We start from the raw sequence: 13,788 nt of genomic DNA, 5'->3' as shown, positions 1-13,788 counted from the left end.
CGAGGCGCTGTACAACTTGCCAGAGACAAGTTACAAGCATGTGTCAATAAAATGGAAATAAGTCTTTTATTCTTATTAGAAGCTGTGGATATCTTTATTCCCTTGAAGCTAATGCAGCCAATAAGGTACAATTTTTACTTGTCTTTCATTGTTAATTGGTTCACTATGTAAATTTCAGGGAACTGTAACTCTAGTGAAGCCTTTGATACATTTTGGTAAAGTTACCTTCTGCTTGGTCTCGTGAATTCCTGTTTTAATCATGTAACTCTGTTTTACTTCGAGTTTTTGTATTACTTTTCTGAGTTCTGACGGCATATTTGGGGCAATAAAGATCTTTTAAAGTCAAGTTGAAGACACTGTCCGTCAATAAATGCCGGTGAAAATCCAAGAACGGCTTTGAGCCTGATAAAACTTCGAGGGAGTAACAGATAAGCTTTATGTCAGGGTGAGTCTTTGTCATCTCTTTAGTGACTCCAAATACTTCCATCAACCTGTGATTCAGTTATAGACTAAGGAAAGTTAAATAAAAAGATTAAATCTATATCGTGAGGCATACTTTTGTAAAAAAGTTCCAAACATTTTACATTTAAGCTCTTTTAGCTGCAGGCAGCGCTGCTTCCCACTACGATGCTAAACCATAAAGTAAATCAGACCATCATACTGTTGGTATGTTCCGGTCCAACATCACAGGAGAACAATTTATATCTGAAACATATAATTAAACAGATAAATATAAACATCCAGAATGATTGGATAACCGCATGTCTCTCCATGTGCTGCTAACATCCCCACAGCGAAGGATGGTGGTTATTTTAATGGCGCCACATTACCTTCAACATGAGCCGTTTCCCAACTGTCTTTACAATCTCTCTCTCTCACACACACACACACACACACACACACACACACACACACACACACACACACACACACACACACACACACACACACACACACACACACACACACACACACACACACACACACCACATCAGCTTGTTGGGAGTTGATGCGTACAACTAGTGTTTAGCTACCAAGGCGGTGACGATTAGATTCTTTTCCGATTTTTTTGGGTGCCGATTTGATTTAAATTACGATTATCACGATTCTTCGATACTGCTGAATTTTGAAGACCCAAAAAAAAAATGTACAAAATTTTTTTTGCTCATCATTCTTCTAAATTTCAATGAGGAAAAAACAACACAGTAGTGCACAGTTCTGCTGCTATAATGCCCAAGAAGAAAAGTTAAAAGATCAATAAAAACAATAAAAGTGGCAAATCATGGAATCATGGAATATTTGTATTTGAAAAAGAAAATCGATAATTTAACAAAAGATTTATTTTAAAATTGTGAAGCAAAAAAATCCTGATGTTCAATTTCTTCAATTCAATTTCCCACCCCTATTAATTTCCGTCTCCACCTCTGAAGGAAGCTACAAAATGCTTATTCTCCATCAGCGCCATGACAGATCCAATATGATCAATCAGGACTGGAATCAAATTGAAATAACACTGATTAGCTGTCAGAGCATTTTTGTTAAAAAGTAATCTAAATCAAACAATAATAAACCAAAACAGCCCTAAAAAGGAAAATAAGTTTCTGTCTGTACTTGATTTTAGGTTCAAGACTGAATCTTAAATATTTAGATTTGAAACATCATCTCATTATCATGCAAGTACAAATGTATTTTGTGATGATGGCGATAAGAAACGCCCTCTGGTCCTCATCTGTGGTTTTGTAAATATATCTTAAATCGCAGGTACTTCAGATACAAACATCAATACTACACAGAGAAATGTAATACTACACTGTACACTGAAAAATACTGATGCAACCTTCATGTGGACATTTCTATCTGGGCCCATTTTCACCTTCTGTTTTTTATTTTATACACTGTTTATTAATCAGTGAAGTGTACATCTGTCTGGATGCTGCTTCACTGATGCAATTTACCCCTCTGGGATGAATAAAGCACAAACCGTGTAGCATGCCTCTGCAGGCAAAAGACAGTGAGAAAATCAGATGCAAGTGGTTGCTGTTGTTTTGTGGGTGATGACATGTTATTCACCAGCCTTTTGGGTTGAACTGATGGAGTTTACAATGCTCAAGTGGGTGTGTTATGAAGAGCAGCGCTATCAGAGATGGCCTGTGTGGATTAGTTTATATGTATAAGTGAAGCAGGCAGTGATTTGGAGCTTACAGCCTTCAGCTCTCTGTATTTCTTCTCCTAAGCAGACAAGCTCTGCTGTAAACTTCTAAAGTAGTCTTGAGCAACAGTTATGCAACTCTTCTGACATTTGCTTCTTTTATTTTTTTAGTCCAGATCTTGTGCCTGACCGTTTTCAGAAGGATTATGTTTGGGTTTTTTATGTTTGTTGAGCCACTTAACCCTTTATCTGCACTTATTGAAACACTTGGAAATGAAAAATTTCAACCATAGCAAGGAGTGTTGTCATGGAAGATATTCCAAGACTTGAAAACTTGGATAGAAAATAAGTTATAGAGCTGTAAGTGGTCAATACTAACAGTGTTTTGACTTTCTATGCTGGAGACTGGTCTCTAGGAAGTAGCTGGGATGGAACCTGATGTGTGAAGAACTCAGTGTCTTCTATGATTTTAAGGCCTCGCATGCAGAAGCATTTCAGATGTCCTATGAAGTGTAGACGTCTGGTCTTTCACCCAATAAAGAGTTAACACAAAACTGTGAATTCTTCAAGAATAAAAAGACTCTAAACTCAATGCACGAACAGTAATGTTGTGTTAACACACAGAAATTTGGTAGAGAAACCATTTTAAAGTGACTCTGCAGACATTTTGGAACCATCAGCCTGGAACAGAGACATCATTTGTTCCCCTTTCTATCGTTGTATTTATGAAAAAACAAACAGGAAAGACGAGTTTGACAGATAAAACAGTATTTTTGTAGCAACAAGGTGATTCCCAAAGAGCATCTTTTCTTCCAACATCTGACAAAAAAGAAATATCAGGACTGAAAAACTATTTACAGCAGGCAAATGAGGTCTAAAATCCAGCAAAGACCTGAACCAGGACCTGAGAGGTCTATACTTTCAGCTGATCCGTCTCAATGGTCTCCATGGAAAGGTGGCCGTCAGAAAGTCCTTCTTAAGGAAGGAAATATGGGAGACAATGACACAAACTGGACATGTCTGGTGGAGAGATGAACGTCCCCAGAGCCTGGACATCAACATGACTGAAGCAGTGTGGGATCATGCCGACAGAATAACATGTAGAAACACTGAAAGAAGAGCTTTGGCCTTAAAGACACCTGGAGAAAGTTTCCTAAAGACTGCATCAGGAAATTATAATAATGCTTGTCTAAGAAAGTTCGACATGTGTCAAAGATTAAAGCTTTTCAGACCAAATACTGACTTTCAGATTTGTTCAAATTATTTAAATTCTTTAATTCCTTTCTTTAATTAAGTTCATTTTTAGATTATTAATTAATTGCTTCACTTGTTTCCCATTTTTCTGGCAACACATGAGGAACGTTGAGCTTTACTATCTATACTTTGTTTCAATTCAATTCAATTCAACTTTATTTATATAGCGTCAAATCACGGCAATGCCACCTCAAAACGCTTTACAGACAGAGAAGAAATTATAATGAAGGCCAATTCATAACAGCCTATATATGGAAAACCAACAGATTGAGTTGAGTCCAACTCAATCTCCCATCCTGAGCAAGCACACTGGCAACAGTGGGAAGGAAAAAACTCCCTTTTAACAGGAAGGAAACCTCCAGCAGAACCCGGCTCAGGACAGGCAGCCATCTGCCTCTGCTGTGTGGGGGGAAGAGGACAGAAAGACAACAGACAACAGGAGCTGCTACTCCCGGCCAGGGAGACCTGCTGAGACAGACCAGAGAGATGTTTAAAGCCAACTTCCTATTAGCTTTGGTTATCTGCTTTCTATAACCAAACATGTTTAATCGCGTATTGATCGTTTGGTAAACTACACCAGAACATAAAAATGTAAACATAGTGGCACTTGATTTATTGATAGGAAGATGCCAGATTTAGCACATTTAGCAACCCCCCTGAGAGGCGCAGAGTGCACGTTTGTCAGCTAATCCGTCAGAGGCGGTGCTAAACGAACAGAGCATCTTGTTCCTTTCACTTGGCTTCTGGGTGTTAATAGGAGGAGGCTGACTGACAGGCACAGAGTGAGTCAGCAAGACTCCAAACAAGCTCAAGCTATTGTGATTCAGAAAGCATTTAAAAATGCAGAGGAATGCACAGCAGAGGCTTGTGCACACAGCCGGAACACATCCAGTGTGTGAAAACAAAAACCTTCTTAATTCTGCACAGATTACTTTAAATCTCTTTTCTTTCTACTTTTCACCTTCACCTGCAGACGATACCTTCAGTAAAAGACTTGCCTGACCTGGAAGAAATGCAGCTTTTATCCTTTTACAACCTTATCATAATATTAAGCTGGATCTTAACCCTTTCTCTTAACCCCACAACTTTCCTTTTCCCCTTTTAGATTTTTCCCCGTCCTCTCACCTGTTAGGGCATCTGTTATTCATGAATGCCCTCACAGCTCTGCTTATTTCATTATCCAGTGAAATCCTTTCATCAACCTTCCAATGTTCGGTAATCAGAGTAAAAAGAACGATGTGAGTCTGTGAAGTGTGTGTGTTTGTGTGTGTGTGTGTGTGTGTGTGTGTGTGTGCAGTAACCAGGTGCTAATGCAATACTGCGCGATTCTCTGCTGACGTTACGTTTTATGAGAGAAAAATAACAATCTCACCTCAGGCCGAATGTGTGAGACTGCTCATAGTGGAACAGAGAATGGATCTTCGCCTCCGAATTCACAGCAATCAGCCTGTCAATCAAGTCCTGCAGAGCGAGATGCGCTGCTGTGAGGAGGAGTACAGCAGGTACGGCGCAAAATAAAAACAGTGAGGAAACATACAATGTGGAAGGTGGAAGACGCACATCAACCTCGGCGTAATGGGGGTTTAGTGGAGGCTCTTTGTGAAGGAAAACAAATGTGTGTGGTGGGTGACAGCCAGATAAGAAGAGCAAGCATGCCTCCATGTGGCTGTTTAAGGAACTGCATACGTGTGAAAACTACTCACAGGTACGGAGGTCGGCATTTCCCTCAGGGTGTATTCAGTCTTGTTGGCTAAAGGCTGTCGGCAGAGAAGCTCCCACAGCGACTGGGACGAGGACAGCAGGTTGACCAAGGACAGGAGGGACTGAACAGATGGACATGAAGATTGGTTGGAGATAGCAGTGAAAGAATAAGAAAACAGGAGAAAACTCCAAGTTAAAGATTATCACAGACATTTCTAATTGATCCGAGTTATCAGGTTCATTTAGTTTAAAAGGATGACGAAGGTTTAGAGGAATAATGAGACTAACTGCACATCCACAATAAAAATAACTCGAGACGAGGGAGGTGGGTACTGTCAATGTTACGACCTCAGATGATCTACAGATGAATGAATGCATGAAAAATACTTTATTAATCCCCAAAGGGAAATTCAATAATAAGAATTATCTTATAATATAATAACATAATAATGATAAGATAATAAGATCAGTGATGCTTAAAAACAAGGTAAACAGGAAAATAATTCATGTTATGGAAGATTTAGTGCTGCAGATCACCTGCAACTCCACTCACATCACATTATCTGTGAGCATCTAAGCAGAAACGGGACGCAGTTTCTGGAGATTTAAACCTGTAGAAGTCTCATGAATGGCTGAATTGGATAAGGAATGACTGCGCGCGCGCGCACGCGCGCACGCACGCACGCACGGACACACACACAAACCAGCTGCTTCCTTTGTTCCTTGTGCCATAACGTTTTTAAATAGGCTCAGATAACTTTACTCCCTTTTATGTTTTTTTGTGTTCAACCATCTCTCAGTGTTTTTATCCTCTTGAAGAATTTCTTTTATTAAAAATTTTAATTATTTACTTTTGAAATTCTTTTTAAATTGATCTTAAATTGTTTAAATCATGGTTGTTGCATGTGACTGGATTTATTGTGTGATTATTGAAGAACCTGTCTGTAAATCCAGTTTCCCATTGAGGACAATAAATAGATTGAATCTTGCTTAAAAGGAAATTCCTAATGATGACAACATCTCAGAGTTTATAAGAATAACTAACAGTTTGAAGCCTCAGATTAAAATGTTGGGAGGTTACTGTGTGTATGAAACCTGAGCCACTAATAAGGTGGGCTTCAATCTGGCCAGTGGAGGGCGACAGGTCACACTTCACTGACTGTCAGTATTTACTCGGCCAGAGTTACAGAGAGAAAGGCTTCTGTCAAAACGGCCAGCATCCAGGACATGTTGATGCACACAGGAGCTTCAAACCCATCCATCACGGCTCATCCAGGGTGGGGTCACGGGGGCAGCAGCCTGGCCAGACTTCTCTCTTGCCTGCAACATTCGCCAGCTCGCTCTGGGGGATCTGGAGGCCTTGCTAGCCCAGCTGAGAGATGCAAACCTCCCACTGTGTCCTGTGTCTTCCTCGGGGTCTCGTTCCAGAACGTTGTGCCTGAATCACCTGACCAGGGACGCATCCAGACCTCCTGTCGATGCAGAGGAGCGGTGGCTCTACGCTGAGCTCCTCACCCTATCTGTGATGGAGAACCCAGCCAGGAGGAAACTCATTTCAGCCACTTGTATATGCGTTGGCGACCATGGAGGAAACGTAGATCAACCGGTGAGTCTCTAACTTTGCCTTTTGGCTCAGCTCCTCCTTCACCACAACTGAAGCACAATCTGCATCACTGCAGACGCTGCAGCGATCCAGCTGCCATCTTCTGCATCATTCTTCCCTCACTCACGACTCCATGACACTCAAACTCCTCCACTCGGGGTGAGACTTCATTCCCGACCCAGAGAGGACACTCCCCTCTTTTCCGACTGAGGACCATGGTCTCGGATTTGGTGTCGATTTTTCAAATTCAATCAACAAAATATAGCTGATCCATATAAAAAGCTTTATTATTAACCAACCAAAACCAAGGAAAAGGTATTGACAGACATGTCGGATAATGAGCAGGAGGACAAATAATCCTCAAATCCTGTAAGTAGTAGTAAAAAGTAATATTTAGGGAACTCCCTCAGCAGGTATTTAGCATGTAGAAATATGTTTCCATTGCCTTATAGCGTAGATTTGCGTGTTAATTGTAAGAATCTCAGCTTGCAGCTTCTTCTGATGAGGCCCAGGAGTTAACGTCTCCATGCAAATCAACTCCAAGCTTTTACATGTTATGTGGTTCAAGTAAACTTTGCTAGCAGAACATTTCACATCGCTTTAGCATTAGACAGTTGTTTACTGTGTCACTATTCAGCCTCTACTCAACTCAAACGGGCACTGGTTTATCCCCAAGATAGCGACACTAGAAAGTGATAAGCATCTGAAAAGCCTGAAAAAGGATTTTTAACACACATTTAATGCTTTTGATATGTATGGAAATGTTATGCCAGCAGCGAGCTAACCAATAAATCTGAAACAATTTGTAAAACTGTCCAAACAAATCTGTGACTGCTGTTTACTGCAGGACAGACACGTATTTCCACTAGACCTGGGCGATTAATCAGATTTTAATCTCTATTACGATGTGGATTTTCAACAATCAGAAAAATAAAAGGGTGTGATTATTTTTCTCTTTGCAGTTTCCTCTCCTGCTGTCTTCAGCTGCTAATCGAGCGTCTCTGGCGTTGCAGCGCTGTGCTGTAAACTCCTCCCACAGCCGCTTTGCTTTCATTCAGACACTGTTGCCAACTTGGAGACTTTCTCGCTAAATCTGGAGACTTTTTTTGTTAAAAGCGACAAATCTAGCAACTTTTACTGGAGTTATTAGAGACTTTTCTGGTGTTTTGGCGACTGACTTGAAGGCACATATTGTTCTGCAGTTACTGTAAGGAAGGAGCAGCGGGAGCCTCTCCCGTCCTAAAGCACTCCCAGGCGGCCAGTCTCAGTCGGCTCCGGCTGCAGGTCCATGTAGAATAACTGCAGTAGGTTGTGGAAGTTCACCTAAACATAGTTTATACCATTGTTAGAGACAACTGGCTGCATTATTTTTGTATAAACGCACACGTGGTTCGGCGGGTTAGATCATTGTAATATCCCTCCGTTACCATAGCAACGCGTTAACCAGCTGCTTCAGATCAGCCGTCTTTTAACGGGTGAATGAGAGAAACGCGCTGCAGCCTGACAGTGGTTGTTTGGTATAAAACGTACATCCAGGCCAACGTAAAATAGTTCCTATATAAGCGGTAAAAGCGGATTAAACAACTTGGAACCGTGCATTAGACGGTTATAATGCATGACACGGAGTCAAGAACACCACGACGTGCAGCGTTGTTTAAAAATACTGGATAATTGTGTTAAATAATTGAGATCTCAATTTCAGTCAAAATAATCGTGATTATAATTTTTGCCTTAATCGAGCAGCCCTAATTTAGACACACCCCTCCATCATGTACATAATTGATACCTTGAGGCAGCTCCTGTCTATGGGGTCCATTGGTGTCGGCCTTGGGCGGACCACTCTGATGTCGTCATCACCACCACACTCCAGGGCGGACCACAGCTCTACGACTAACGCTCGGACAAAACCTGCAACACAACACACACAAACTCCATTTTCTTGCAAATATTTAGACTAGAATTTAAATAAACTTCCACCACTTTGGGCATTTACGAAACAGCTGCATTAAAGATGTCAGATATAAAGATGACAAACTGTTCACACGTCCACTCTGTATTCCCTCCATCCTGCATTCGTCCTCTGACTCGCATCAATATGCAGCTCATTTGTTGAGCACGATAAGACAAGATTGTTTTTGCTCGACAGCTTTTCTCATCGCACACCATCTTAACCTTTACAGAATTTGACACTGAACATCTAATTATGCTCTTTGTTCATCCACTTATTCTGACACAAACAACTTGACAAAGACATTTCTCCCTGAGCTGCTGTAATGCTGCTTTACACCAACTGCACATCAACTTACAATACAAGCCTCCAGCATCACAGCTGGTTTGTGTTTGTTTGTGCAAATGAGGGCTTTAGTACCCGAGCTGTGCAGAGCCACAACCCCTGGAGCGGTCGCTGCCACCTGTGTCACCATCACTCCGTATCCAAACTTCTCACAGCGGCTCACCTGCATCCAACACGGAAAGGAAATAAAGGTTAGAGAAAACAAGAATGTTTTCCTGCAGAGACATTAATATAGATCACTGTGTAAAGATAGAATTGCAAACTGATCTCGCAGTGTGCTCTGTCTTCATTAATTTCAACACAATGGAAATCTCAAAATAGATAAAACATAATTACGCTCTATAATTAAAGAGAAATGTCCAACAGTAGCAATTACAAGAACACGTAAACAGTGGTGGCAAATTAAGTCCACAGGGAGATAACCAAGGTTTGGATGCAGCCCCGAGTGTGAAACTTATAAATCACATTTTGTTTTCCGAGCACTTGGAGAATAATGAGCATTCTTCTGGAAACATAACTGCGGCCTTGAGAAGCAGGATCAACAATGCACCAGTCCCATGATGAAGGGATACCCAAAGCATTGGTCAACGGAGCAAATAAAAGTTTGCAAAATGGATTGTTTTGCTGCATAATGCACAAAAAAACTTGTACGCATCTTTTATTGATGTTGAATCTATGAAAGATAATTCACATGCACTTATTTCCTTTCTTTTTCCCCCATTTTATTTTTAACCACCAGAGGGTTACAAATAAATGATCCACAAAATGTCATACATCTTCACTGCTCTAGTCAAACAAATGACATTAAATAAAAGAAAGATAAATAAAAACATCACATTACACACAAGTCTTAGTATTAACACCATGCCTTAGACTGCATTGAGAAAATTCTTAAAATTAAATTCTATGTGAGATTGTCAAATTTTGCACTTATTTCTATGCAGCCTAATGATCAACCCAGAGCTGCTCAGTTTGGTTCCACAAGGACTGCAGTCCTTCAGGTTTCCAATGTGTCCCTGCTCCAACACACCTGATTCAATTTAAACTGATACAACCATCCATGAAGTTGTGTAGATGACGCATTAATTTGAGTCAGGTGTGTTGGAGAAGGGACACATTGAAAACCTGCAGGACTACAGCCTTCATGGAACCAAGGTGAGTGACCCTGAGTTAACCTTTTTTCTCTTTTTGGCTGTCAACCAGTTGAGTAAAGTTCAGAATTCAAACATAAACATCTAGCCTCTGTATCGATGTCTTAGCCTTTCTGAGAATTATCTAAAAATAATAAACCAAGCCACGCCTAAGTTATGACATCCATAAACACAATGAAAAAAACACAACTGTCATGCAATACAATGCACTACTTGATAGAAATAATACTGAGTTAATTGCTAACCTATGTGCACACTGTGCTGTTTTGTTGCAACACCTGATATTTACACCTTTTGGGATAAATAAAGGTCTGTTTTATCGTTTCTTATCTTAAAAGTGAAATCGTATGATTACACTACAGCTACGGCATATCAGTACCGGTGTTTATTAGCACCTGAAAACAAAGTGGTTCATTGAAATGAAAGCAGTAAAACCCAGTTTATCTGTGAAAAACGTCTAAAACAAACTGCATTGTACATCAGTTTATTTTCATCTCAAATTTATGCTCCTAACCCAACACGTGTAATGTGAGCACTTTGTTATCTAAAGTGGCTCTAATATGCACATTTTAGTCCATTTTATTTTAAGTCCAGAAGGGCAAAAAACCCCTTTATTTATTTTGTATTGATTCTGAGATCAGCCTCTGCCAGAAACATGCCAACAGAGAAAGCTCCGCCCTCTGTCCTGCGGAGCGCGTCTGATTGGTCAACTGCTAGCAGTAGTTACACTGAGCAGTGAAGGTGGGCGTGGCTTTCTTGTTGTGACCGTGCACAAACTAAGGAGATGACCAATCACTGAGTCCCTTCCCCTGGACCTCACTAAAATTTCAAAATAGAAAAAATTCGAAAACGAATTGTTTCTGTCACCATGGAAACCAAACAAGGGGACCAGGATAAAGTTTAAAATTCTTCTCATCACATATAAAGCTCTCCATGACCAAGCTCCATTGTACATAAAAGCTCTTATAGTTCCATATATTCCAAATAGAGCACTTTGCTCTCAGACTGCAGGTTTACTGGTGGTTCCCAGAGTCTCAAAGAGTACTATGGGAGGAAGAGCCTTTAGCTATCAGGCTCCTCTCTTATGGAACCGGCTCCCACCATGGGTTCTGGAGGCAGACTCCCTCCACACCTTTAAGATGGAGCTGAAAACCTTCCTTTTCCATGATTCTTATAGCTAGGATATGAGCATCTCCTGAGTTGGAGTCTGCATGTACAGGACCCAACTGTCCAGGTTCTGCTCTTTGCTCTTATAGTTATGGGTAGTCTAGCCAACCATTACTTATGTAGCAATGGGGATGTTACCTGATGCACTGAGAAGTACCTCGCTCTATTTCTCAAATGTATTAATGTATAAATATATGGCAATATTGCCGTCTGTAACTTATTTCTCCTTTTTCCCGCAGGTCTTCCTGAATAAGTGCAGTTGTACATGTTGATCTGTCTTTCCTGTCCTCTCCACCCCAACCAGCCGAGGCAGATGGCTGCCCTCCCTGAGCCGGGTTCTGCCGGAGGTTTTCTTCCTGTTAAAGGGGAGTTTTTTCCTTCCCACTGTCACCGCATGCAGCTCAGGATGGGGGATTGGATGGAAGTCATGACTCGATGCAATCAGTTGGTTTCTATTATAGGATATGTATGAATTGGCTTGAAATGATGTGGATGTAAAGTGCCCTGTGACAACATTGTTGTGAAGTGGCGCTGTACAAATAAAGTAGAATTGAATTGAATTGAACAGAGCGCTGGAAAACTCAAACATGCATTTAGGTGATAAAAAAAATAAACGGCGCCGCTCACATGTCTGACAAGTATTCATCACTATAACACTGTAGAAAGCTCAGAAAACCAGAAAAAGCATCATAGAGCCGCTATAAGGTAGTCGGATGATGTGCTTTTAAGCACCACAATGTGTTTTCTTGCATGTTTCTGCTGAAACTCGGCTAATGTGAACTGTACCTGTAACCGTGTGCATGTTACCGCGACTGGCCCGAAGCAGCCTTAGCAATGAGGTTAACATTTCTGCAGACCTAGCTTGGAGCCAGTGGGCTTTTGTTGTGGATGTTCTTTCAGTGAAAATTAATTCAACTATCTTTTTTTCTTTCTTTTTTTTTTTTACCCTAGTTAAATTTCCGCTTATCTCCTGATAAACTGAATTAAAATTTTTTTTGTAAATAAATTAAATACAGAAATGGAAACAAGTTCTTTTTGGTAAAACTCAGCCCTCTTGTGGTCATCATTTTTGAGACCAAAAATTAGAAAATCCCCTTTTTAAAAAAAATATTTAGGCAATGAAACAGTAGCGCGTTGCTGGAATTAGAACTTAGTAAATGGAGGATGATGGATACAAGCGATGAAGTAAAGACATTTATTCAAAATGTTAAGTTGATGATTAAAACATTTGCATATAATACATTTCTATTTGTGAAGTCATTACCTGTAATTTTTTGGTGAAGCGAGAGAACATGTAGGAGATGCATTCATTGAGGGCTCCGGTCTGCTGCAGCAGCAGGAGGCCTTTAGGAGTAGCAGCGAAGTTCAGCAGGCTGTCCAGTAAAGTCTCCTCCCAGACGAGCCTGATGCAGAATCAGAAACATAAGAGTCCGAGCAAGCTGCAATGTTTTGTTGTAAATATAACCACCATGATTATGAGCAGTATGGGTAAAATAAATAGAATGAATTAAATAAATCAGTATAACTTGTTTTCCATGTGAAGTCCTGCCAGTTTAAATACTAGAGCTGTGGAGTCCATTCTTCTTCTTACCATTAGTAACTCTGTCCATTTATCTTTTTAGAAAAGTCGTGTAAATTATAACCTGGTGGACAATCTGAAGAGCACCACCAGAACTATTATTTCCTCTTTCTGCCCTGCAGAGCAACAGCGCTCTCAGAGCTGCACAAGTAAAACGTCCTGGGTGACATGGAAGCGCAGCCAAAACAAAACAAACTCAGCTGATTAAGGTTCATTATTCACCAGTGTTTTTTCAGATCCTGTTCCGATGACTGAAACAGGAAAATGTAAATAAAAGCAACAAATGATTTTGCTGTCTTGTCTTGTGATCTAGATGCTGAGAACAGAAGTAAACATGTTCATTATCAACATTAGATGGAAAAACAGTAGCTACAAATCATCACTTTTATAGTGAATTTTCTACACATATACATGAAAACCCCAACATGATTTGGTTAAAATCACCAACCAATCTGAGCAAATAGTTTAAATCCACAACATCTCAGTTCAAAATGTCCCGTTGCTTCATCATTTCACATAATAATACATATTTATTTCTCTGACTTGTTAAATTTCTGCACAATAACATTTCTGAGGGGAATTTCTGGTTTCAGAGAAATCTGCCTTCCCTGCATCCTAACGTTTAGTTTTAAAAGGACACTGCCTGCCATCAGCTGGAAGCTTAACGGCAGCATCGACAACATTAAACCCCGTTTTATGATCTGCGGTCAATCACCAACCTCATTTCTTTCAAACCACAAATCAGATCAACAACTTGGATCTGATCCACGTACCTGTAGCGAGTGTTTGGAACGACTGGAAGGTTTATCTTTAGAAGTCGTTATTTCTGTGCCATTGGCTGTTTCAGTTGTGCACATCGACATATCGGAGCAGAGTTTGTTTTGTTTCCAG

The 13,788-nt window shown here is 40.4% G+C and overlaps 1 protein-coding gene across 1 annotated transcript in view; it reads right to left on the bottom strand.

Moving 5' to 3' along the window:
- The window catches only part of tbc1d32 (TBC1 domain family, member 32), a 168,832-nt gene that overhangs the window by 133,456 nt on the left and 21,588 nt on the right, over window positions 1-13,788 (bottom strand). Inside the window, exons 19-23 of the mRNA XM_079255902.1 lie at window positions 12,583-12,721; window positions 9,076-9,163; window positions 8,494-8,615; window positions 5,107-5,226; window positions 4,776-4,864 (exon numbers count right to left, since the gene is read on the bottom strand). Coding sequence (XP_079112028.1) covers window positions 4,776-4,864; window positions 5,107-5,226; window positions 8,494-8,615; window positions 9,076-9,163; window positions 12,583-12,721 — 558 coding nt within the window. The remainder of the gene's footprint in view (window positions 1-4,775; window positions 4,865-5,106; window positions 5,227-8,493; window positions 8,616-9,075; window positions 9,164-12,582; window positions 12,722-13,788) is intronic.

The sequence above is a fragment of the Telmatherina bonti genome (assembly GCF_933228915.1).
Source record: "Telmatherina bonti genome assembly, chromosome: 16".
NCBI lineage: Eukaryota > Metazoa > Chordata > Actinopteri > Atheriniformes > Telmatherinidae > Telmatherina > Telmatherina bonti.
The sequence above is the reverse complement of the archived record's forward strand: the minus strand, read 5'-3'. Positions and strand labels throughout refer to the sequence as shown.